The 27971-nt window shown below is 32.0% G+C and overlaps 1 protein-coding gene and 1 long non-coding RNA gene across 2 annotated transcripts; one reads left to right on the plus strand and one right to left on the minus strand.

Moving 5' to 3' along the window:
- Window positions 1-507: 507 nt before the first annotated feature.
- Window positions 508-2457, plus strand: LOC102663743 (UPF0481 protein At3g47200). The gene is made up of 2 exons (XM_006573287.3): window positions 508-637; window positions 786-2457. Exon 2 carries the CDS (start codon window positions 797-799, stop codon window positions 2348-2350), a length of 1554 nt encoding a protein of 517 aa, XP_006573350.1. The 5' UTR covers window positions 508-637; window positions 786-796; the 3' UTR covers window positions 2351-2457.
- Window positions 2458-14136: 11679 nt separating this feature from the next.
- LOC102663876 (uncharacterized) lies at window positions 14137-14587 on the minus strand. Its single transcript, XR_412834.4, has 3 exons — window positions 14451-14587; window positions 14264-14356; window positions 14137-14192 (listed from the first exon to the last, which is right to left on the minus strand). It is a non-coding gene; the product is annotated as an uncharacterized lncRNA (long non-coding RNA).
- Between the last annotated feature and the right edge of the window lie 13384 nt (window positions 14588-27971).

Raw genomic sequence — 27971 nt, forward strand, 5'->3', positions numbered from 1 at the left:
GAATACTTCTTTTTTTTTTCATGTCATCCAAGTAAAACTAATGGTGCATACAAAAAAAATATGTCAAATAATTAAAAGCAATTTTTTAAAAGACTATTTTATAGATTAAAAAATAATTTAAATCTTATTTGTATTTATCATTTTATCTATCTGTTTTCTTTTGTTTTCCACCTTTATATTCTTCCTGCCAAAGATAAGCCAAAATAGTTTTGGGGCGGAAGTTGATATTTTTTTCTAATAAAAAAACTTTACACGTTAAAAAGTAATTAACATCGTTTAATTTTATTAATTTTACTTAAAAACATTTTTTTAAAATTTCTTTTATTAAAATTTAATAACAAAAATGAAAAGAAATTATTAAAAATAAAATCTCAATTAAAAGAAGAATATAAAATATTCTCATTAAGGTTAATTGAGCTTTTCCTATATCCAATACCAAACTATATGAATTTTTTGTAATCTATATTAGAAACCGGAGAGAAGATTATTTTCCAAGAATATTTATCTCGTGTTCGTCCACCCAACAAGTGCTGCTTTATAAATAGCCACAGGACATAGTACCTCATGCAAGCAGATTTAAAAGTGCAGAAGCTAAAAGATTGAGAAATTCAATCTTACATGCACAAGACCTTTTTAAGTGTGACTTCTCTTTCATTGTGTTTCTTTCTTGCTATTTTTCTTTCATTTCCCCCTTCTATTTTGTTCTTAAACGGTTCATTGTATTCCTGGACTAATCAATTACATCGTCTTTCAGAAAACTAACTGCGGTCTTTCATTCTTAACAGGCTAATAAGCTATGGCTGGGGATGATGAATTTGATAGATGGATTTCTCCGATTGAAATGACGCTGAACACCCTAACAAATAAAAAAGTCAGAGGAAATAGCATCGTAGATATTCCAGAACACCTTAAAAAATCGAACATGAAAGCTTACAAGCCAAAGGTGGTCTCTATTGGACCCCTACACCGGAAATCTAGTAGGGAGCTGCTATACATGAAGGAGATCAAATGGCAATGCATGTTGTCTCTTCTTCATCGACTTAATCCAACCGATGATCAAAAAGTTGTGCCACCGAAACGCTTGAAAGATTGCGGCGAAGTCATTTTAAAGTATGATGAGGCAGTCCGAGCGTGCTACATGGACCCAATCGAATTGGACCGCCACGAACTCGCCCAAATCATGCTAGTCGATGGCTGTTTTCTGCTTGAGCTCCTTCTCATTACTAACGACAAGCAATTAAATGGCGAACCAAAAAGCAAATTCCCTGTTAAAGTCTCAAAAAGGGAAGAATTCCTGTCTGATTTGAAATTACTTGAAAACCAGATACCTCTGTTCATTATTGATTTGTTGTATCTAAAACTGTTTGGGCAAAAATCGGAAGGGATACCGAATATAATCAATGGCTACGCACTGTATCTCTTTGGTTGTTCTTCTGGCCGCCCTATAATAAGTCCAAACAGGGCACACCTTCTTGAACTCACGCACTGGTTCTTGACTAGTAGGCAAATTGAAGCTAAACCAGATCAAGAACGCAGCGCCCCCGAAACTGTTGTAGAGCTTACAATTGATCCTCCGGATCATGAACACATGGAAAGCATGGACATATGGCTCCGAGAGAGGGACGAACGTGACAAAAAAGTCAGCAAAGAAACTACACCTAAATTAGAACGTTGCGCTGCGAGGCTCCAAGCTGCAGGGGTTAAGATTAAAACCTTTTATGGAAAGAACCGAAGCAGCAGCAAATTAGAAAAGGATCCTGTAAGTGTCATGTTTGGCTGTAAGGAAAAATTCGAGCAGGGAGTGCTAGAAATCCAGTCTCTGTGTATTACTGAGGAAACCGAACTTCAGTGGCGGAATTTCATTGCTTGGGAGCAGACCAGATCTGCCGAGAAAACTTGGGAGCAGACAGGAACCCCAGCTACCGAGAAAAAATTCAGTCAGTATGCTTTGTTATTTAAAGGTTTGGTTTGTTGCGAGTACGACATAGAACTGCTCAAAAGTGCCAAAGTCTTGAAGGTGCACGATGAAAACAAGTGGAGCAATGAGAAGGTGAACAAGTTCATTCATGACATTGCCGAGGGAATTCAAATTGATGCCAGCGCGGATCCCAAATTTTGTGAAATGATTAATGACTTGAACAGTTGTGACAAAGGATGCTGCAGATTCATCATGTTCAAGCATTGCTGCCGAATCCTTCTCACAAAAGCAAGGAAATTCTGCAGGTACTTGTACCGTCTTTTGATGCGTGACTATTGTTCCACGCCGTGGCAAACGTTAGGAGTAATGGCTGCTGTCTTGCTGCTTTTTCTCACCATTGCCCAGACTGTTCTTGCAGCCATTGCCCTGTAGATGTTTAGTTCCTTGTTAATTCGCTACGTATAGCATTCGCAAATTTGCAATGTGTGATGTATGAATAAGTATAATATTTTGTATCACTTGGCTTCCTTGTCCAGTAATGTCCAGTCTCGTTTGGTTGTTTTGTTTATCATGTATATCTATAATTATAAAGAGAATAATCGTATCATCTCTCTTCTGAATATTTTTATTTCAATTATTATAAATTATTATATTTTATTTTAACTTCCAATAATAATTATATTTTTATTTTATATAATTTTGAAAAAAAAATCTCTTTTATTTTTCTATTATTTCAATACCAAACACATAATAATAAAGATTGAAAAGAGGAAGATGATAAAGCTCATTTTAAAGTAAATTGAGATGAAAGGAGAAAAGAGTTAAAAAAAAGAAAGAAGTAAAAAAAAATGACGTGACGTAATAAATAATAAATATCACTATTTGTTGAAATAAGGAGTTTGATACCCAAAATGCATTAGAATTTAGAAGTTAGAAACATCTAGGTTTTGCTTTACAGTAAAACGGGGAGTTCTTTAAAGTAGAAAGGAAAAAAGAATTTGAGACCTATATGAAAAGGTATTTGCTTTTCAAAAATGTTGGAAAATAATAGAAAGCTTTCAAAAATTAAGAAAATAATATTTAATCCTGTCTCATTTTTTTTTATTTAGAATATGTATATTAATTTATATGCATATTTTTTTCTTGCTTGCAATTTTTACGTAACAAATAAGAACAAAAGAAAAATTTTATCTTTCTTTTTTCTATTTTTATCCTTATCAAACAATTTTATAAATCATCTCATTTTATATTCTTTGTTTCTTCTTTACTTTTCTTTGCTATCACTTTCTTTCTTAAATCAAATATATCCAACAAAAGGACCAAAATCAACACCGTTATTATTAAAAAACTAACAAAAAGATCAATTTGATTAGTAAAAAAAAAACTTATAAGACCAAAATAAAAGTTTTTATAAATCATATATATATATATATATATATATATATATATATATATATATATATATATATATATATATATATATATATCTGAAAAAAAACATAATCTTGATAGATAAATTATTGATAAGTTGGTTAAGATTGTGATAGAAGACCAAGCCAATGTATAGTAAAGCATCACAAGCATCAAAAGAAAAGATAATTATTCCTTAAAAAATAGGAAACAATTGTAGTAGTTTGAAATTCAAAATACATAGTGAGAAGTTGTTGGAGGTTAGGAAGAATGGCTAGAAAACATGAGTAGCAATTGCAATTCATGATCTAATAGGAGGGTTCACCACAAGTTTATAAATTGTCCATTAACTTGAAGATATATTTGATTTTTTAACCTACAAATAGACCTTGTACTTCAAATTTTAGAAACACAAACTTATTTTATCTTTAACATTTTCAACCTTTATTGCTTTCCTTTATAGCCTTTCATTTATAGTTTTCAACCTTTGTCTTTCACACAAAATTCTATCTTTTCCCTTCTTATTCATTCACCTACACCAAATGCTTTTCCGAGTAGCTTGAAAAACCATAATCAAGAAGCAAATGTTCCTTCTTGGCACAAATCGTTTGATTATTTTGGGATCTTGTTGAGATAAGGTTAGTCAAAATGTATTTTGGCTGACTTTAAAACTTTATGTGACAACAAATTGGCACGCCAGGTAGGATTGGATAGGTGAAAACATTCATAAATCCAACAAGAGAAAACTTAAAGCATGGAATTTGCTCAGAATAAAAACAATACTTGTAAGAAGACTAAGACATTTACCATCAGTATGCCTACTTCTTTGGCAACTTCTTCTACTGCTCAATTGGTACTGAACATGTTTGCCTAAATCAGTACACCATCTACTATGGCAAATGCACTATCATTAGACAAACCTATTGGCACAATAACCTCTATGGAAAAACAACATATCAATATGGGGATAGACGATATGATGTATCAATTGTCTAAACAGTTGGCAAATGTCATCAAGCCTATGGTTCACATTGAATTTCAGCAAGCTGAAGAATTTGAGAACGTGGTGAGAATTTTAGAGGAAATTATAATACTTCAATAGTACATGGGTATACAGACTAGTTGAACCACGACCATGTAATTTCGGCAAGAGCCACACATGTATCATCATATACTTAGGCAAAACCTTTACCACAAGTTTAGTTGACTTTCTGGAAGGATTGGTACAACCTATTTAGCTTAATTCAGTTCAAGTAGATTTGGTTCCACTGTATCCGTCAATTTCAGGTCAATCAAATTTAGATTAACTATATCAGCTAAATTTGGTTCATCCAGTTCAATCGAATTTGGTTAAGCTTGACCAACTAAACTCAATTCAAGCAGGGTTGGTTCAATTAGTTTAGCAGAATTTGAGGCGAATTCAAATCAGCGAAGTTAGCTAAATTTGTTTCGGCTAGTTCAGCCGAATTTGAATTAACTAGTTCAGGAAAATTCGAATTAGCTAGTTTAGCCGAATTTAAATCAGCAAAGTTAGCTTAATTTGTTTCAGCGAGTTCAATCGAATTTGAATCAACTAGTTTAGCCAAATTTGACTTAGCTACTTCAGCTGAATAAGGTTTAGGTAAGACCAACACCAGTGCAACCAAGTTATGCTCAAACAAGACAGAATTTGCAGGTCTAGCCAAGATTATCAAACTCAAGAGTTTACGCAAATTCGTGAGTGTTTCATAGACTCAACTCGTGGACTCAACTCGTAGACTCATAAGAGTCTACTTTATATAAAAATAATAATAAAATATTTTTAAATAACATATTGATTAAACATTTTAACAATATAATAAAGCAAAACAGTAAATCATAAAGTTTAGAATATTTAAATAACTAAGTCTAGTAATAATACATTACTAATAGATAATAACTTGCAGACGATATAGTAGTGGTAGATCATTCTCATCGAGGGTTTGATGTTATTAGAGAATAAGGGTTTGATATTATTAAAGGTGAGAATTTTTTATTTGAGAATAACACACTAAATGAAAGTATATTGAATGCTAAACAGACAAAAAACAATAAAAAATGACTTACGTTTTGGTCTAATTTTTTTAACTTGCTAACTCGTTGACTCGATGGTAAACTCGAGAGTCTACTGAGTTTACTTAGAGTTTATAGAGTTTGCCCAAAGTCTACTAAAAAAGGAGTTTACTCAAGAGTCAACTCACAAAGGACAAGTGAACTCGTAAACTCGTAAGAGTTAGCGAGTTAACTCAAGAGTTTGATAACCATGGGCCTAGTCTAATTTCACTCAACAAGTGTCATATATCTCATTCTCAGCATAATCAAGTACGTTAGCCACTAATTGCCCAGGGGGGCAAGTACTGAATAAGTTACCAAATCAACATAACATGCAAAATGGGCTGGTTCAATTGGTTAAAAGGCCATCCAATGTGGTAGATCATATTGGCATGCCATATGTTATGTCGAATACAAGTGCTATCAGTATGACTACACAGACAAATAATTATGGGCGTCCTGGATATACTACAGAAGGCACAAAATATATGTTGGCAAAACATATTAATGATAGTTTGGGGAAGCATCCATGGAGTATTACTTCACCTACCTCAGTTAATTTGCACAGATTTTAGCCTATGACCTTATGTGAGAAGCAACCTGAGACAAATGTCATGCAAAATGCAGCTCAGTGAACAATTTCTTCAATGATTGACCTAAGCATGTTTGTTGAAACCATTAAAAAGTGTTTTGTCATTCAACTAAAACTGCTACCCAAGTCAAAATTGTTGGACAAGTGGCCTCAGAAATCTTAAGAAGGGGGGTTGAATTAAGATTATACTAACGATTTACCCAAATTAAAAATTCTACTTTGATTTTAATGCAAGTTTCAAGTTCCCTTAAAGATGAATTACTAAATGATGATTCAAATTAAAAAATCTGAATGTAAATGTTAAACAACAATAAATAAAAGAGTTTAAGGGAAGAGAGAATGCAAAACCCGGTTTATACTGGTTCAGCCACGTCTGGTGCCTATGTCCAGTCCCCAAGCAACCCGCTTGAGAGTTCCATTAACTTGTAAAATCTTTTAAAAATTTTGAATCACACAAGGACAACTCTTCCTTTGTGTTCAAATTGCTTTACAACAAGAGACTCTCAGTCTCTTAACCCTTTTTCAGAAGTAAGAAGATGAAGAAGAAATAATCTCTCTTGAAAGAGACAGATTATACAATGAAGCACTCAAGTATTCCTTATTGAATCTCACAAGTGTTTTGGCCAAAGAATTTTTAGAAGATAAGATGCTCTGTGTTTGAGAGGATAAAGCCTTTGTGTTCAGTGAAAAACTCTGAGAAAATTTTGTGCCCAAGTCACACATATATATAGGCCTTTGATGGCCATTCAAAAATATTTGAAAAGATGTGACTGTTAGCAGATTTTCTCGAAAATACTCACTGGTAATCGATTACAATGTTAGTGTAATCGATTACACAGTTATCTTTTTTTTTTTTTGAAAAGTTGTGACTCTTCATTTAAAATTTGAATTTCCAACGTTCAAAGTCTCTGGTAATTGATTACAAGATTTTTGTAATCGATTACAAGGTTTCAAAAATCTTTTAAAACGTTTTAAAGGACTGGTAATCGATTACAAGTTTTAAAAATCCTTTTTAAAACAAAGTTAAGACATTTTATAAACGTTTTAAGCCTCTGGTAATCGATTACAATATGATGGTAATCGATTACACATTTTGAAAACATTTGAAAAATGTTTGAAATAATTTTCAGAAAACTTTTGTGCTTCTAGTAATTGATTACAGCCTCTGGTAGTCGATTACCAGAGAGCAAACTTTAGAATCAATTATTTTTGAAAGAAAAATAGCTTGGCCAAATCTTTGTGCTTTCAAATCTAACTTATAAGTCTAACTTAAGAATCTATCTAGTCAATCTAACTTGAATATCTTGGATTGCTTGATGTTTACTTGAATCATCCATGAAGATCTTCTTGAATTATCTTGGTTGTTCTTGGCATCATCAAAAATCTTCTTGAAGCCTTGCTTCTACAAACATATAGCAAACCTTATCCTGAGTGGATTGAGAATATGAAACGTCTGCTGAGGGGTCTTATAATCCCAAAATTTATAACCTTTTCTAGCGAAGGTGACATGTCTATAGTGGAACATATCAGCCAATTGCTTTTCAATGTGGAGAGGAAAATCAAAATGAGTACATCCCATAAGTTTCAACTGTAAAAATAATTTCTTTAACTTGGTATTGCTTTTTGCCATCTAATTCAATGCAAATTTGGGTTGATATATAGAGCGTCCTTCATAATCTTTTTAAAGACCTCAACCTAAAATAATGGTAGTTGACTTACTAAATATGAAACAACAAATGGATGAGACAATTACTAATTTCATAGAAAGATTTAGGAAGTTGATTAGCAAATGTATGACACAACATCCAAGAGTAGAATATGTTAATATGGTCATGAGTAACATGCACCCTCTACTAAGAGAAATTTTGCTTACACAAGATTGTCTAGACTTGAATCTTCTGACAACCAAAGTGTTTAGGATTGACCAAATCATTACTACAAAGCAGCAAGGAGGATATAATTGGGAAATGGAGCCATACATGGAAGTGAAAGTTATGATAAGCTTGGAAAAGCAACCGATTGTGACTACAGTTCGACAGCTAAAGTCATGGTAGTCAAATGAGGAGTTAACATAGTACTAATGATCATTCGATTGGTGGATTGAGGAATGATCATTCGATGACTGTGACTGTTGATTTAGTTAACATAGTACTAATGATGGCAGTTTGATTCGCCTAATGCATCTTTTAGCTTCCTCATATTGTTGTCAGCTAAAAGATGTAGGCGAGCATTTGTTGGCAATAGAAAAAAAATGTCTTGATGGATAAATTGTTGATAAGTTTGTTAAGATTGTAACAAAAGACTACTTCAAGTGTATTTGAAACCATCAAAAGTAAAGGTAATGGTTCCTTAAAGATAGGAAACAAGTTGCACAATAGTTTGGACTTCAAGATGTATAGTGGGTAGTTGTTGGAGGTTACCAAGCATGACTAGAAAAAATGAGTAGTAATTGCATGTCAATATCTAATAGGAGGGTCCACTACAACTTTTTGAAGTGCCTATTAACTTCAAGATGTATATGATTTCTTAACCTATAAATAGGTCTTGTACTTCATATTTTAAAAACACAATCAATACAACACAAGCTTATTTTATCTTTAACACTCTCAGCCTTCATTGCTTTCCCTTATAACCATTTCTTTACTACTTTCCTTTACCGCTTTGATTTATTACTTACATTTTATAGCCTTTCGTTTTTCGTTTTCAACCTTTGTGTCTTTCACACAAAATCCTATATTCTCCTACACCAAACGCTTTGTGAAGTGGCTTAGGAATTCATAGTCAAGAAGAAGATTCCCCTTCTTGGCACAAATCATTTGGTTATTTTGAGATTTTGTCGAAATAAGACTAACCGAAATGTATTTTAGCTCACCTAATTAAATTTTTATGTGAAAGCAATGTATATTATTTTTTATGATGCTTGAATTATATCATTTTCTCTTTAGAAGTTATACCTTTTACTGCCAAAATTCAATGTATTTATACACAAAGACTTAGGATTGAACTTTTAAACATATGTTTGAAAAATATGTTGGATCGAGTGGCCTCAGAATAATTAAGAAGGGGGGGTTGAATTAATTATTCCTAAACCTTTACTAATTAAAAATTACTCTTCTAAGGCTTTTACTAAATTGTTAAGAGAATGAGGAGTACAAGAGAAACTTAACAGAAAATAAAAGCGGAAATTAAATACACAGTGGAAATTAAAAGAGTAGGGAAGAAGGAGACAAACACACAAGAGTTTTTATACTGGTTCGGTAATAACCCGTGCCTACATCCAGTCCCCAAGCGACTTGCGGTTCTTAAGATTTCTTTCAACCTTGTAAAAATCCTTTTACAAGCAAAGATCCACAAGGGATGTACCCTCCCTTCTTCTCTTTGAAACCCTAGTGTATGTACCCTCCACTAGAACTAATCCACAAGAGATGTACCCTCTCTTGTTCTCATTCAAACCCAAGTAGATGTACCCTCTACTTGTACCACAAAGGGTGTACCCTCTACTTTGTGAATGGGTATACAAAAGAATTCTTAGGGGGTTAGTCCTTTGAACACTTTTGTATTAGGGAAAGGGAAGAATCAAAAGAATTCTCAGACTGTGTCATTTTGAATTCTTTGACAAGGGAGAAGGGAGACACAAAAGAATTCAGGCGGTTAGTCATTTGTTCTTTTAAAAAAGGGAGAAGAGAGATACAAAAAGAATTCAGGCGGTTAGTCCTTGGCGAATTCTTTTTGGCAAAGGGAGAAGAGAATGAAAAGATGAATAGCACAAGTTTTCAAGGTTTAGAAAACCAGAAAACTTTGGAAAGCTTTTGGTACAAAGAAGAAGAAGAAGTTCAAAGAGATTCAAGGCTTGTAAAGGATTGTAAGAGATTGATTGGAAAAGTATTCAAGATAAGATAGAAAAATGCAAAACAAAGCCTTGCTTTTATAGACTCTTCATGTCTGGTCAAGACAACCATTAGAAGAGTTATGACTTTTAGAAAAACTTAAAAACCAATTTGAAAAAGTCAAAAACCATTTGAAGAGTTACATCTTTTGATTTTTTCAGAAACAAACACTGGTAATCGATTACCAAATCAGTGTAATCGATTACACAAGGCTTTTATGTGAAAGGATGTGACTCTTCACATTTGAATTTGAATTTCAACGTTCAAAGACACTGGTAATCGATTACCAAAACATTGTAATCGATTACAGCTTTTTGAAATTAATTGGAGCGTTGTAAATTCAATTTGAAAATAAATTAGTAAAATAAATTTAAAAAAATATTTTAAAAAAAACTGTAAGGAAAAAATAGAAAAATAATTTTAAAAAATTAAAAGAAATAACAAAAAAAATATAAAAAACGAAGAAAATTTTTTAAAAAAAACCAATTTCTGAACAGAGTTTTCAAACAAAAGCACCCAGGAACCGATTCATAAACTACGTAGAAAAATACAAGATAAAAAAAGCGCGAATGAGAAATAATTTGAGGGATCGATTTCTCACCATGAAGAGTGTTTTATATCATTTGAATAAATAATCTTTAAGTTGTATTATTTGTATGTTTTTTATTTTTTTGGTATTTTTTACATAAAAAAGTATTTGTTATGTTATAATTTAAGATCTAATCCTTCATAACTATGTTTAGCAAGACATTTTAGTTAATTTATACCTTTATTTATTAGTTGAAAATTTTGTTTGATTATGTTAAACAAGCTTTATTTAGTAATTTTTAGTGTTTTTTTTAAACGCTACTTGAATTAGCGTTTTTTAAAACGTTACTTCTAACTTCTAACCTTTTATATTTTCTTTATTTTTTATCCTCAATATATTTATCTAATTCATAATTATCCTTTTTAAATAAATCATAATTTTATTATTTTTCTATCATTTTATATTTTTCAGCTAACTACTTCAACAACTAGTTTTATCGAACAATTATAATTTAATAAGTTAATTTTTTAGCTTACATTGTCAGCTTTCAACTACTAGTTAGTTTTTTTCAACCTTTAACTACCAACTAACTTTTCAGCTTCCAACTAGTTTTGCCGAACATTGTCCACATTATCAATTTAAGTAAAAAGATGTTCTTTATTTTATTATCATGTTTTGTTAAATTGTTAATTAAATACTTAACTTTATAGGTCTTTGATTAAAATTAGAGACTTATTATCATGATAGAGATTATGATAATGAGAAACAAATCTTATATTTTTTAATCTAAATTCTTCTTTATAGTAGGATTATTGCGAATAGGGCATCAATGATCAACATAGATTAATATACATATGCAATAAAGATTAGTAGATCTCATTTATTAAATTGCATATATAGATGATATATATATGGATGTCATCTTTGAATTGACTCGATTGAAAATTATTAATGGTTAATATTACCTTAATCTATCAATAGGAAGTTCACAAGAAGAAATATAATAATTTTCTTTAACCCGAGATTATCATAATAATTAACAAGTTATTTATTATATTTTAATTCTGAACACATAATGTCTTAAGAAACTAATTGAATGAATATTTGATATAATTAAATACTTATAGAATTAATGATTAGTCAAGAAGAAATATCAATCAACTCTTGATAATGAGTTTAAATTCTATGATAATATAATTAAGATTTTGGCTAAGGCAATTGGGTAAAAAAAAAAATTTCTTAACCCATTCATTAATTAAATATAATATGTTAACTTATTAGTCAAACATTCTAATATATATATATATATATATATATATATATATATATATATATATATATAATTATTGGTAATATAGAATAAAATAAATTCAATGAGAAATTTGTTTTACTAAAGTCTTCATGAAGGATATAACTTTTTCTTATTTTATTGAAATTCATTTGTGAAACTAACTTTTCTCAACAAATATTATTTCATAATTCATACAAATGAACATGAAAATAAAGCGTTACTCTTGGTAGATAGTTGTGTCAATCATGCCTATGGACAACTACTACCATTAAATGTGTTATCAATGTAAATTAATGAGAATTTCACATCCTAATGTAAAATAATTACCCTAATGCCGATTAATTATGTTTACACGTTTAAACTCTCGCTCAAACATTTGAAAACTTTCCACTAGCGATAAGCATTATAGCCCCAGATCTTTGTTTATGTTTGTGCTTGTTATGTTCATGTTCTTATGTCAAGCACAAACATTTGACGCTTCTAAATGTGTCACTTTTTACTTTAATATACATATTTATATAATAAAATATATAAAAATATGGAATTACATAAAATAATTTTATTTAATAAATATAAATAAGTTCACATGAGTAAAAGATTTATATTTGTGTTAATCACCAAATTAAAAACTTATCGATTAAAAGTATAAAAACATTTCCAACTCAAAACAAGACCATCCAAAACTCCAAAGAATGAGCTAAAGACTTAGCATGTGGAACAAAAATGATAAAAAATACATGTCCAGGACCTCATGCAATTAATACAGAAACTCATACTCTGATGTCGTATCCTATCAGAGCATTGTGTCTCAGCGTTCATTACAACAAATCTATTAAATAATGGAGGTTATTTTTTCATTTAGTGGAGGTTTTTACCCTCCGCAAAATAAATTACGGAGGTTTTCAAAAACCTCCACAGTTATATTCGCCACAAACAATTAGCGGCGGTTTTCGAAGACCTCTGGTATCGAGAATATTTTGCAGAGGTTTTAAACCTACGCTAACTATAGAGGTTTATTGGAAGTGGTTTTTATACCTACACTAAATATGGAGGTTTTTTGTATGAGGTTTTAAACCTATGCTAAATGCGGAGGTTTATTAAAAGAGGTTTTAAAACTATACTATGGAGGGGTTTTTTTTAAATCATGCTAAAAATAGATGTTTTACAATTGATTTTCTAATTTTCCTTATTTTCTTGTATATAATGATTTTGTATACTCATTTTAGTTTCATAATCTACATGTATTACAATTTTTCATTTTCTTATGATATCGATAAAAAAATGTGATAAAAAAACTCATGATGAGGATGTAGAAATTATATTTCAATAACCAAAATAATAGCATATAGTTCAAAGATTTATAATTTAAATTTCTATTGTAAATCAAAGTATGACATAAAATCCATAACAAAGTAATATTAGTCTTGTACTAAACTTTAAATCCAAAATACATTATAAGCAAACTAAGGGTTGCTAGCACCAGAAGATCCTCTTGCATCCAAAGGTGTATTAGGAACACTTGAAGCATCATTTGGCTGAAATAAGAAAAAAAAAACACTTAGTCACATATACTATATACAAGGGTGTATCACACATACTAAATCATAATGACCATCAATAAAAATAATCAATTCTAAACAATTGTTTTAATATTCTAAACTTATGCATGGTTATTACCTTGGTCATGTATGTTTACTTAAAGACCTAACTTGAGATAAAGAGTATTAAGAGCTAGCCAAAATGAATAAAATTCTACCTTAATATTGTTTATTAACTATAAAATCTACCTACAAAACTGTAAATTAATTAGCTTAATAAACACGCATACCAATTACAAAATATATTTCCTTACTAATATGCGTGAATAAATTAATAAACTATAGACATATGTAAAACAATTTTAAGAGTACATTGTGTATTATACTAACAAGTTTTAGGATACCTCACATATACATAATGATGTATGCATATTAATTACTTACATGTGTTTGATCAGGAGTGAAATAACTAGCTAATTCTTCAGGGATCCTTCCTTCCTTCATTATCAAGTATGCCTTAAAAGCTAATTCTAAATTGTTGTATTTCTCTTGCCTTTGGTTTGAAGATGGAAAGGCAACACCAGATGAAGAAGAGCTCAGACTAGAAGCTCGAAGTCTTGTGTTCCTGAATGTATTAGAAGGAACAACTCCTAATCCCATGCATCGCACTCTCCCAGAGTGCTCTAACCCTAACACTCTACCAACAGCATCAAGAGGAGAAACTTCAGATTCATCAACTATGCTTTGAGTTAATCCTACTTCAATTTGTTCTTGCAAACATGTAATAAAATGAAATATAAAAGTTTTAAGATTAAGCACAATCCTTGAAAACGATGTTACGAAAGAAAAACATACTGCTATAGTCTTTGCTGCTTCATTTACTAATGATCCATCTTTCCTTTTATGAGTTTCAATATATAATTGTCCACGACTTGATAGCTTCCCAGTTTCTAACAACTAAGATAAATAAAGAGTAAGTAAACATTGAACTTCTTTAATTAGTAAAAGTTAACATTTAGTGTCATTACCAACTCATTTCTTCTTCTAGGATTAGCTTTGGATCCACCAGTGTGTGGAATAACTTGCTTGCTTCGAATTTCTTTATTTCTCCTACAAAGTTCCTATATGCAAAGCAATTTCAAGTTTACAACTTGTAATAGTAATCATATAATTAGCTATAAAAACAATTCAATAATTAAAACAATCTAATTGTACCAATGTTGATGGTTTATGACGATAATGAACAAAACGAGCCCATTGATCTTTATCTATGCCTATCGGCACATTTTTTATGATTTCATCTCTTGTTTTGGTTGGATCGTTGAATTCATTCCATAAGCTTTGCCTATTTGTAGCCCATTTTCTTCTCATACTCAATTTGTAATACCATTTTGCACCAGCTTCATTAATCTTAAAATAAAATCGAGGGTAAAAAAAAGACAAATTTATCAATATCATATGCAAAATAATATATATATATATATATATATATATATATATATATGAAAAATAGTAAAGATAGGGTTTCTAAGTGGTGTAGATATAAAAAGTTATATATAACTAATTGACATACCTTTAAAATTGTTTCAAAGCAATCATCAAAATAAGCTTTAGGTACGCCTGAAGATCCAGACCATCTATCATAATCCATAGGAAATAATTTGCAATCAGCTGCTAGGGTTCCAAGAAATCCTGCAAGCAAGGCTTGTGCTTCACCAATTGCTTGGCCTTGGTCATCAAAATTCACAATGATGCGTAACTCCCTAGGTAAGCTATTGACTCCCCTAACTTTCACCTTAATCTTCTTGATCGTTTCTTCAGAGTCTTTAACAATAAAATAATTTCTCAATAAGAAAATGTAATATACTTCATATGATGATAATTACAAAAATAAAAATAAAATACAATACTTGTATACCTATTGCCTAAACAGTCCAACATTGTGTAGACTCACGCCCAACATGACGTCTAGTTGTTTCATCTTCTTGTGGAACTTCAGATGTTGATACATGAGAAAGAGGGACATTACCAGTTGGGACTTCAGGAGCTTGTGTGGAATCACTTGGTGGGGAAGAAATTTTAGGATTCATTGCTGGAACAAAATGTGTTGGAGCTTGTGTTAGAGGTCCATGACATTGTGGTTGAGGTGCTGATTTTTGTGGATTTCTAAAACGCTTCACCTTTGGCATGACTACATATTCATGACAACAATATTAAGAGAAAAATAAATAAAGAATAATAAAATTTAAGATGACATACTATCAAAATTAAAACAAGATTAAAATAATTAATAAATGAAATAATAACAACATTTATAAGTCAATCAACTATATCATATTTAGACAAGTGTGAATTTCTTACTATTTTAGGAGTTACAATTCAATCAACTATATCATCATTTAGATGGTTTGTAGCCAATTGTACATATTGATCATCAAGCCTAGAAAATTGTTCAAGTTGTTGCTCTTGGTATGGCTCATTTTCATATGCATTTTCTTCTACTTCTTCTCCCATGTCATATAAATCTCTTGGCTTTATGTGTACAACAACACTCCATCCTTCATTGACTACATCATCTACATAATACACCATTCGTGCTTGAGATTGCTTCAATGTATGGTTCATGTTCTTCACGATCACCAATATGAATCAATCTATCAAAGTTAATAAAATTAAAATTCCAACAATCCTTTTTATACCCTCTATCTCGTGTAGTATCGGCCCATTTACATTTAAAAAGAATAACAAAGAATCGACCATAGTAGTTAATCTCAATGATATCTTCCAACTTCCCATAATAAGGTAAATCTGCTTGCCTTAAGTTGCCATCAACACTACTTGAAACACATGATGTGTTAGATGTTAAGAAAACACCACTGTTTTGTGTTTTTAATCCTTCTTCTCGAGCCAAGGTTCGAAATTTGAACCCATTAATATTATATGCAGTAAATCTTGTTACATTGTCCAAGGGTCCTCGTGCTAAAAACTTCATATCAGTAGACATTTCATTCATTGTATCTGGATTCATAATCTAAAAAAATTGGAAGTTAGAGTTTGAAACAAAGACGGTAAAAAAATCCCTATCCACTAAATGACTACTCACCCGCTTTCTAAACCAATCAACAAACTCTTTATTGACTTTTTTCTCTATCTCTGTAGACGAAGGTCTTCTTCCTCTTGAACTCCTTTTTATGAATTCTCTAAATTCACTACATAAATTAATTATTATAATCAATACACATGACTATTATTTATAAGTAGTATAACAATAAAAGTTTATGTCACTTTACTTACTCCACAAATGGTGTGACTATAGTGCAATTAAGGAGCATATATCGATGAGCTCGCAATTTTTGCATTGGAGTTAAAGTGAACATTGAACAAGTTCCTACTGGTTTTCCAATTTGTGGGAAGATAGAGGACACAAAAAAGTCTCATTATCAATTGGGTTATCACAAACACGTTTAGGTCTATTGATGATATCTTCAACGTACCGAGAACAAAAGGTAAGAGACTCTTCAGCTAAATACCCCTCAGCTATGGATCCTTCAGGTTGTGCCTTGTTTCTCACAAAGGATTTTAAGTGACCTGATTCCCTATACAAATAACTAACAATTAAAGAGTGTACAAGTAAGATATTTGTAATATAACATCATAAATTTAAATTATTTAAATCTTTACCTCTCTACTGGATACATATATCGATAATGCACTGGGCCTCCAAGTTTTGCTTCCTCTATAAGATGAATAGTTAAATGAACCATAACTGTGAAGAATGATGGAGGGAATACCATTTCTAAGTGGCATAGTGTAACCACAATGTGATCTTGGAGCAACTAAAGTTCTGGAAGATTTAAAGTTTTACCACAAAGTATTCTAAAATAAGAACAGAACTCCACTAAGACAGAAGTCACATGGTCTGACAACAAGTTACGAATTGCTAGTGGTAGCAATTGTTCCATAATAATATGGCAATCGTGACTTTTTAACCCAGATATTTTATTAAGTTTCTCATCAATACATCTGGAAATGTTACTTGAGTAACCATCTGGTACTGTAATAGTCTTCAATGTTTTCAAAAATAACTTTTTGGTACCACGTGTTAGTGAAAACAAAGCAAGGTGATACTTTCCATTATCATCTGGCCAAAGATCAGGCCTTAAGACCATTTCTTTTAATTCTTTTCGAGCATTAAGGTTGTCTTTTGATTTATCCTTCTCATGGAGCAATGTATACATGACATTGTCGCATACATTTTTTTCAATATGCATAAAATCTAGATTATGTCGTAACAAGTTAGACTCCCAATATAGAAGTTCAAAGAATATGCTTCTTTTATTCCACTGTGTGACTTCTTGTCTAGATCTTTTTCTTGTTCCATTTTGAATAGCTCCAGTTCCAAATGTAGTATTAATATGTTCCACTTGTCGAAAAATGTCAGATCCAGATAATTTTAATGGTGGGTTTCGTTCTTCCATGCTTCCATCAAAGCGAACATGGTTCAATCTAAATTTATGATTTCTACTTAGAAAACGACGATGTCCCATAAAACACCACTTGTTACAATTTCGAAGGCGACAAGGTTCTGCATCTAAATTGCAAGTTGGGCAAGCCAATCCTGTGTGTATGTTCCAACCAGATAAGATGCCTAAGCCAGGAAAGTCACTAATTGTCCACATAAGAGCTGCTCGCATTCTAAAATTTTCATTTAAGGATGAGTCATAGGTGTCCACACCACTCCATAACTCACGTAACTCCTCTACAAGGGGCTTTAGGTACACATCTATGTTATTTCCAGGAGATTGCTTGCCTAGAATGATCATTGATAGAATGAAGGAAGTGTGGTTCATACATATCCAAGGTGGAAGATTATATGGAATTAAGAAAACTGGCCAGATGCTATAGGTAGAACTCAAGGTCCTAGCAGGATTAAAACCATCAGTAGCAAGGCCTAAGCGAACATTTCGAGGATCTGAAGAAAACTCAGGATGGATTAAATCAAATGTCTTCCATGCCTCTCCATCTCTTGGATGACTTAACAACCCATCTTTATTGTCTTCCAAAACATGTCATCTCATATCTTTTGCAGTCTTACGACATATGAACAATCTTTGCAATCTTGGTTTCAATGGAAAGTAACGTAAACCTTTGCAGCTATTATCTTCTTCTTGTTGGGTTTCCATCTAGATGTACCATAATGCTTACAAGCATCCAAACTTTTTTCATCATCTCCCAAATACAACATGCAATGTTTTGGACAAGCATCTATCTTTTTATAATTAAGACCAAGCTTGTTAATAATTTTCTTTCCCTCATAAATAGAAGGAGGAAACTTTGCTTTTTCAAATGCGTCATTTAACAAATCCAATATCATAGTCATTGCCTTTGTAACATCCCAAATTTTCGTAAATAAATTTAAAAAGCTTTTTAGTAAAAAAAAATTAAATAAATAAATATAGAGCAAATAATAGGCTGAGTACCCTAGGTATAAATAGCTATGTTAAGTCAGGTGTCTCATCTTCCCCTCATTTTCGTTTTTCTCTTTTTTCCACTCAAAACCCTTTCTTATTCCCGCAGTCCACCAAATCTGTCTCAGAAAAACAACGATCTTGGACTCATTTACCGTTGGATTGTCGTGAAATTTTAGCAGCTCGTTCGCAATCCAATTCCTAACATTATAACCATTGGGAATTTTAAAATCATGTCTGATCTTAGAGGAAAACCCTTCGCATTGTAGCCTTTTATTTTCCCGCAAAAACCCAAAACTGTCTCACTAAAACTATGATCCCGGTTTCTTTAACCGTTGGATTTTCATGAAATTTGGATATGTTGTTCGAAATTCAATTATGCACACTTTCACCGTTTGGATTTACGAAATAATAGTCGTGGGGGGAGAAAAAGAAATCTCATGAATACAATACAAGTGGAGGCTTTAATCTCATCTCCGTCTCTCTGACGTTCGAGAATTCTATCGGAGCAGTCGAAGGAAAAACTGGAGGAATCTCAGGGAACCGCTAGAGATGTCGCTATCATTGTCGGAAGACACGTGAGTCCGCTTAGAGGTAAGGGATGGGTTATTCACAATTGGGGGTTGGTGAGAACATGTGTAGGGATCCTTAGAGAACTAAATTTGGGTTTATTTTGGGATGTTTATTGAATTATAATTTTTCTTTATGATTATAAATACAATATTATTGTGTTCTATGTACCAATTGATGTCCTGATGAGAATTGATTGATAAACTTGACTGCTCTTGATGTCTTTGTGTTTGACCCATGATTTTGATACAATTGTGAGAAACTATTTCAGAGGTTTTACATCCCATGTTGTGATAAAATCTTTTGTATAAATTATTATGTTGAGGTTATGAAATGATGATTCAAACTGTGAGTATGTGATAAATTGAACATGTGACGGATGATGAAATACATGTGTATTGAGATGAGATGTGTGTGTATTGAGTTGTGAACTATGAACTGTGCAATCACACAATTGTAAGACCCTTTAAGGGCGACGAGTATTGTGATGAGATCTACTGTGGAAATTCGACGAGTTAAAATGATTTTGAAAACAATTGAGTAAATGTGTATATTGCATAGTTCATAGGTAAAGTGTATATGATTCATGAGGTGTGATAACATGTTAAATTGAGATTATACCATTGTGATTGGGATTAAGTGTATGTGATAAATTGAGTATGTATATGATTGAGATATATATGCGCATTGAGTTATGAACTATGAATTGTACAATCACACGATCATAAGTCCCTTCAAGGGCGACGAGTTGATGCTAAGTCCCTTTTAGGGCGACGAGTTGATGCTAAGTCCCTTTTTGGGCGACGACTTAATGTTAAGTCCCTTTAAGGGCGACAAGTTAATGATAAGACCCTTAAAGGGGGACGAGTTAAAATTATTTTGAGAATAATTGAGGAGTCGTGTGTTTTGTACAGTTCATAGATAGAGTCTGTGTGCTAAAATATTTTCTGGGTTGGACCTGAATCAGGAGGAAGAGGCCCTAACGGACTCTTCGGAGTGTAGGCCTTGGGGGTCACACGGTTTGAGAGCTCCTTTAAGCCTATGTTGATCCCATATGGTTGGAGCATTCTCGCAAAACACTGTGACTCTGACTGGTCTCCCTATGATATTACCTAGTGAGAGTGACTTTACTTTCTAGTGTGTGGTTTGTCTTGTCATGTACTCCTAGGCGCCCGACGAGGTTTTTCACTGACATGGTACCACATTGCATATAGGCTTGAGTCTTAGCATAACTGTTTCATGTGTTTGCTAATTGTTTATTATGAAATTGATGTGTTATTATGTCTTGATCAAAGCGTGTGATTCTTGTGTAATGTGATTGATGATTGAAAAGTGTGATTGATGGATGAAAAGTGAACTTTGAATGACAAAGTGGTGGAATTACGTGAATTACGTGTAAGTAAGTTTTATTTGGTTTATATGATATATATATATATATATCTAGTTGTCTTGTGTTCGAGGGAGCAGATGACTAGGTGAATTGCTTTAAGGAACATTATGCTGAAGGACATCGAGACACAACGCTCTGATAGAATGTGACAGTGGGACATAAGTTTTTATATTAATTGCATGATGTTAGTCTATTTTATTTTATTTCACTGATCTAATAAAATATCTATGAAACTTAGATGGTCTTCTTTGAGCCGAGATGACTTTATTATTTATTTGGACAAGTTTGAATATGATGTAGAAGAAAGTGAATGTGAGCCTTTTACCCATTTGAATTTTTATTCCTTTATTAATATATATGTGAGGGGTAGAGGGTGTCACAGCCTTATCGCTTAATCCACACAAAACTTTTATATGATATAATTTGATTATAAATTCTAGTTTTGTGTACTTGCTTCCTTCATACAATGTTTGGCTCCCATCGTTTAGAAGCTCATAAAAGCCATTATGATCTTCTCTTGGTTCATCATTTACTATTTCATCTTCATTTAATGGTTGTGATGCACCTACATTAGGGTCATGTTGCCTATATTGTTCAAATGCGTCATTGATCATCATTTCCATTGGGTTTTGAGGTTGAACACCACTATATTGGAAAACATCTTCCACTTGAGAAGATTCTAATGCTTGCTTTTCACCATGAAGATCCCATATAACATAGTTTTAAGGAAATGGTTTATATAGCAAGTGATCTTCAACTATGTCTCTAGTTTGCCATTTCATAAATCCACATTTTGTACATGGACACCGAATCGTTTCTCCTACAGCTCCATTCTTAAAAGCAAAATCTAAGAATTTACTCAAACCAATGGAGTAATCAATTGAGCTTCAGGCCTTTGAAATCCATGACTTATCCATTACAAAAGATACCTAAACAATTTCATTAAAATAAATTATCACACTATGATAATATAAAATAGTATAATTTGTATTAAAAAAAAGTAAGTCCCCCACAAAATTATAATATAAATTAAGAAGAAAAACTATAATAATTATTCTAACTAAAAAAAATAATTGGTGGGGGAAGAAGCATAACCTAAGATTCAATACCAATTTTTATGTTACAGCTACTACCATATATGTTATAAAATAAGAATAGGTATTTAGAATAAAAACCAATGAAACCAACAAAAAAAAATGAATTACAAAAAATTATAATAAATTACACTTGTTAGCTAACTAGTAGAGGTTGTAACATAAAAATACTATCATGAAAATGTAATGTACGTTGTAAACACATAAAAATAAAGATTACAATGTTTAATCAAAATAAGAGAGAGATGAAATACCTTTGAACTTCCAGTAAATGAAAGCAGAGGAATGTGTCTTTTGCTATTGCCTAACCAATTTCAGCACCTCTCAAGAAATTCAGCTACAAGCTTTAAAAAAAATAAGGAAATTAAGTTAGTATTATATACGACAAGTTAGTATTATATATATATATATATATATATATATATATATATATATATATATGTATGTATGTATGTATGTATGTATATATGTATGTATGTATGTATGTATCTGACCTTAATAGCCAAAAAAGAAAAAGCAAATTAACCACTTATTTTTTGGAGCAAGTGTGCTACAAATTCAAGCTGAAATTGCTTGCATCAATGCCAAATGGAATCAATAGCAAAGGAGGTCACATCCCAATTGTTGTGGTTTAAATAAAAGAGAGTTGAAACAAGGAATATTAGAAAAAGAAAAGCAAAAAAATAAAATACCATGATAACATAACTCTTTTTTTTATTTCTCGTTCCAAAACTCTCTCCTATGTTAACCATAATACTCGTCTTGTTAATTTTGTTTACTAAATTTTTTTTCAACTAACAACATCATCTCGTAAGGTACTAGCCACCAGATTGTAGCTTAGTAATGAGAAAAGTATGCATACACTTGTACACAAATTTTTCAGTATAATAATTTTACTTATAATATAATACATTTATTGAATTTTTGGCAAAATAACTGCTATTTCCAATGGGAGTTACTTGGCATTCAATTAAGCAATAAAAGTATATGCTTATAAGTTCCAAATGAGTTTTTCTAACTTTTGTGTTCTTATCAAGTTCAAATAGGGTTACTTTTATAATTTGTAAAAAGAAAAAAAATATTTAAAGTTGGAGCAAATTATTTGAAAATGGTATATCTATATTCTTTACACTATAGGTCCTGATAAAATTAGTTATTATATTGGACACAGTAATACTTTATATCAATACTATAATTAAAAAAATTTTAAAAAGTAAAATTGGAAGTACGAGATGGATGGAGTCATTTGATGACATTATTTTCTCTCAATCACTAAGTTAATTAAAAGAAAAGAAAATCATATATGTTAATCATAAATAAGCAAGGGAAAGAAAGGAATGAAGAAGAAAAGAATAAAAAAAAGAAAAAAGAAACTCATAATTCACTATGAGTAACTGCCTGTAACTTTCCCTGAAATATCTAAACCCACAAAGGAGGAAGAGGCAGAGTGAGGATAGAATCAGTTTTTATAGTTTCCATACATAAAAACAAGTCTTCATGCTTCTCTCTCACTCTCAAATCTACAACATCCTATCTCTCTCGCACAGGTTTCTCTCTCTCTCTCTCTCTCTCTCTCTCTCTCTCTCTCTCTCTCTCTCTCATATATACTCTAGCTACATGCTACAAAGTATCTCGAGCAAATATTCTCGTGTCTAGTGCATCTACATGCATACATAACTAAATTAGTCCTTCGTTTTTAACTCCAAAATCATGTACTCAAGTAAATAATGCAAATTTATATTAGCATGTTTGGATCACCAATACTTTAAACTCAAGTAAATGCCAATGACAAGAATGATAGTCGAAATTTTATAATTTATTTGTTTCTGTTCCTGGGCCACTTGAATTTTATAATTCCTTCCGTTACAACGAGTCTTAAACTAATAATACATTTGAAAGAAAGCAATCATGAGCTTTATTACCCAATTTTTTAACGCTTGATGCATGAGAAAGATTTATTCTCTGGCTGTTCTAAGCACTGTACCAGCAACTCAATCTTATCTCTCAAAACACGTGGGGGCCACGCTCTACTAAACTGTTGTTTCATGCTGAACCATCACTTTTTATCTTTAATAATCAGCATAACAAGGGATTACCGGCTATTCTTGTCTTCACCAGTTTTATATTTTTAAGATGTAAAGTGTTAGTTCAATATGTTCTTTCATGTTTTTCTCATTTTCTATTTTTGGTGTTTTCTTTAGGATAATATCTTATCCTCTACCCTTGTACTTTCTTTCTACATAGTCTTATCTGATGAGTTTCATTTTTTAATACAACAATAAAAACTTTTCCCCACTAGGTAGAGTTAAATACGCATGCATCATATACACCATTGTGTTCAGTCATAAACAGGTCTGCACAAAGGCCATTTAGGTATAAGTCCATTGTTATGAACCTTTGCATATGATAATTAGTAGTCCACACCATCAGTTTTAGCGGTTTGAGTTTTACTTGGTCTCTAATCATTATGCTATCCTCTACATGATCAAATGTTCCTACTAGTGTTGTATAGTTCTTCTTCTCACATGAAAAAACCACCTCAGGCCAGATTGTATCGTCTCTTCCTCAACAGGTGCTATCCCTATTCCCTACTTTCTCTAACCCACTAAATTCTAACCTTCTTGCTATCCAACATCAGGTTTTGAATGTAAAAGGTTTTCAACCTACTAAAAGTAAAATGGCAAGCCTAACTCCAAGACTAATACTATCATTCATGTTGCTCGTGTTTGTTGTTTGAAAATATTATATGTAGTTTAACATTAATATATCCATGTACTACATACCACAGCAAAACGAAGTCCATGGGGTCTAGTAACAGAACCTGTCAGATGCCTCACAGCAGCTGTCTGTGAAAAAGACGATCGATTGTTGCTCTGAACAACAACAGCATCTGGTCTACTTTCTGAAGCTAAAGACAAAAAGCAGAGAATTGTTCAGCCACCAAAACAAGTTGAATGCAATAAATTAACAAATCTTAAAAACATTGGACACTTGATTTTGAATCACCGAAACATTAGTAGAAAAGGAATAGGAATATAACCTGGCACAGAGAGCAAAAAGGAGAGAGACCTTGGGATTTTAGGAGCATTTTGAAGATGTAAAGTGTTAGTTCAAATTTTACTCATTCAACGAATAAAAACACTATAATTCAATCTGACTATTTTGGGTCCCGACATGGGAACTGCATAAAAACTGAAACCAGCATCGATTCAGTAATATTCCCTTCGCTAAACTATTTTTATCTACTTTCAAATCCTGCAACTCAGTTACCCTGCCACGCGAAACATCATGAGCCTAAATTTCTTTTAATCCGAACCAATTCCAGATTGAAATATATGTTTTGAAAGCAAGAAAATAGAAGATTTTGTTTAATATAAAATTGTATTTTCTTTTTGTTTTCACTGGAGAACATGACCAAGAGAGGATAAAAAAAAAGCTACAACATAGATTTCAGATTTTATCTAATGGGTAATAACACCTATCTATCTCCCTCTTTCTTCTGATTACCATTCTCCTTCAGATCAATCGAGTTATGTCTCACTGTACATTAACCATAATTATTGCCTAAAAACATTGATTAAAATAAAAAAGAACAGGGAAACAAGACACCAAATAAAAATTAAATGGCTTTAAGGAAAATTGTTGAACCCCCAGAAGGACTAATAAACGTGATGAGTCTTGTGCATTTGTGAAATCTGGGAAGAAGGAAAACAAGAATCAGATTGCACTGCACGTGAATCGAAACCAAGAGTGTGTTCGGAGCTGAAATCGGAGAGAAACAAACTAGGGCATAGATTTAAGGAGCTATGATATTGTTGGGTTTTGGAAGAAAAGGAATGAATGAGAAAAAAGAAAATGTAAGAGAACGTACCAGTGATGAACGCAAATTGAATTGATCACTGGGAAAGGGAGAGGTTACCTATTGAGAGTGGCAGAAACGGGAAGCACGTAGAGTGAAGGGAAGCCGTGAGTTTCTTGACTTTTTTAGGAGGGGAAGCCGTAGTTGGAGAAGGAAGCCGTGAGTTTTTTCATGTTTTTAGGAGGGGAAGCCGTAGTTGGAGAGTCTATGTTGGGTTTGGAGAGGGAAGCCGTAGAGTTGGAGAGGGAAATTGGGATTTTGTGATTTTTTTTAGAGGGAATTTCTTTTTTGCCGGGAAAAAACATGATTTATTTTATTTTAAAGAGAAAAGAGTGGAAAAATAATATTTAATTAGCAGAGGTTATAAACCTCCGCAAATTAAGCACAAAAAATTGTAGTTTTTAATAAATTAAGGAGGTTTCTAAAACCTCCGCAAAATAACCTCCATTATTTAACATTTTTTTTGTAGTGGTTCTCTAGCACGAGGTTCTTTAAAGCCACCCACCTAACCATCTGCTCGCATGAACACAAGGTTTGAGATCATCACAGGATCCAAACACAAGCAACACATAGAGAGTGAGTTATCACATTCCTAAACATGTGGAGATAAATGAAAATGCGCACACGCGTGCACACACACATAATATAAGTATAACAAGCTCAACTTAGAACAATTTGCATCATTTTATCCCTCATTGCGTAATATCACCAGTCCTAAGGATTTTATCACAAAATCACACTTCACACCTTCACATTAATCATGTGTTTAGAATAACACATCTCAAGTACAACACAACATCACACACTCAAACAATTCATTACCCATCATAACGCAACAACTCACAATGATTATTACACAAATGTTATGCAACAAATACATTAAGACTCAATCCTATATGTAATGTGGTACCATGTTAATGAAAAATCTCGTCAAGCACCTAGGAGTACGTGACAAGACAAGCCACACACTAGTAAGTCATGTCACTCTCACTAAGTAAAATCATAAGAAGATCAATCAAGATCACGCTGTTTTGCGAGAATGCTTGGATTGAAACATACTTAAAGGAGCACTTAAACTGAGAGTATTTACCCCTAAGGCCTAGACTCCGAAGAGTCTGTCAGGGCCTCTCCCTCATGATTCAAGTCCAACCCAGAAAACATTTTAACACGGAAACTCTATCTATGAATCATACAAAACACATAACTTCACAATTGTTCTCAAAATAATTTTAACTCGTTGCGCCTCAAAGTGATTCAACTCGTCGGGTTTCCACAGTGGATCCCATCGCAATACTCTTCTCACATTAACTTGTTGTCCTTAAAGGGTCTTACAGTCGTGTGATTGTATGATTCATAGTTCACAACTCAATGCACACAACATCACATTACACATGTGATCTCACAATTTAACACATACTCAACTTGTCACTTACACACAGTTCATCACACTTTCATAATCCCAAGACATCACATTATCACGCCTCATGTATCATATACATATCACACAATAATAATGTTAATATGTTATGTTCATATGACTAATCATCTTATTAAAGTAGGCATTTAAAATCATATGTGTCACTAGAGTTTGAATTATGCAATACACACAACTACTCAATTGTTTTTAAAATTATTTTAACTCGTCGCGCCTTAAAGTGATTCAATTTGTCAGGTTCCCACAGTGAATTCCATTACAATACTTGTCGTACATTAATTCATCGTCCTTAAAAGGTCTTACAGTTGTGTGATTATATAGTTCATAGACACAATTCAATGCGTACAAAATCTCAATACACATGTATCTTATAATTCAACACATACTCAATTTATCACATACACTCAATTTCAATCACAATGTTATAATCTCAACGCAACATGTTATCACACCTTATGAATCATATAAACATCACACAATATTAATATTTTCATGACACAAAATATGTATATATTAAATTGAACTATATATTTTCAATTAAAAAGATTTAATAAATAACTAAACTAAAAATGCATTGAAAGTATTTATCATTGAATCTTAATATATTAATTTCCTTCAATTTAATTTTATTATTTAAACTATTAATTCCTAATTTATTTTAACAATTCATATGTGTGTGTGTTATAATCATCAACACCTAATAAGCTTATGAGGTTAAACCATGATAAATAATGTTTCCAACAATCTAATTTTCACGCTAATATAGTAAATCTTGTCCAAAACACAAATAAATTATACAAAAATATTTCTCATAACATGGGGAGTAAAACCCCTCAAACAATTTCACATAATCATATCAGAATCATAAGTTCAAAAACACAAAAACACCAAGAGCACTCAATTTTATCAACCAATTCGCA

The sequence above is a fragment of the Glycine max genome, chromosome 1 (genome assembly GCF_000004515.6).
Source record: "Glycine max cultivar Williams 82 chromosome 1, Glycine_max_v4.0, whole genome shotgun sequence".
Classification (NCBI taxonomy): domain Eukaryota; kingdom Viridiplantae; phylum Streptophyta; class Magnoliopsida; order Fabales; family Fabaceae; genus Glycine; species Glycine max.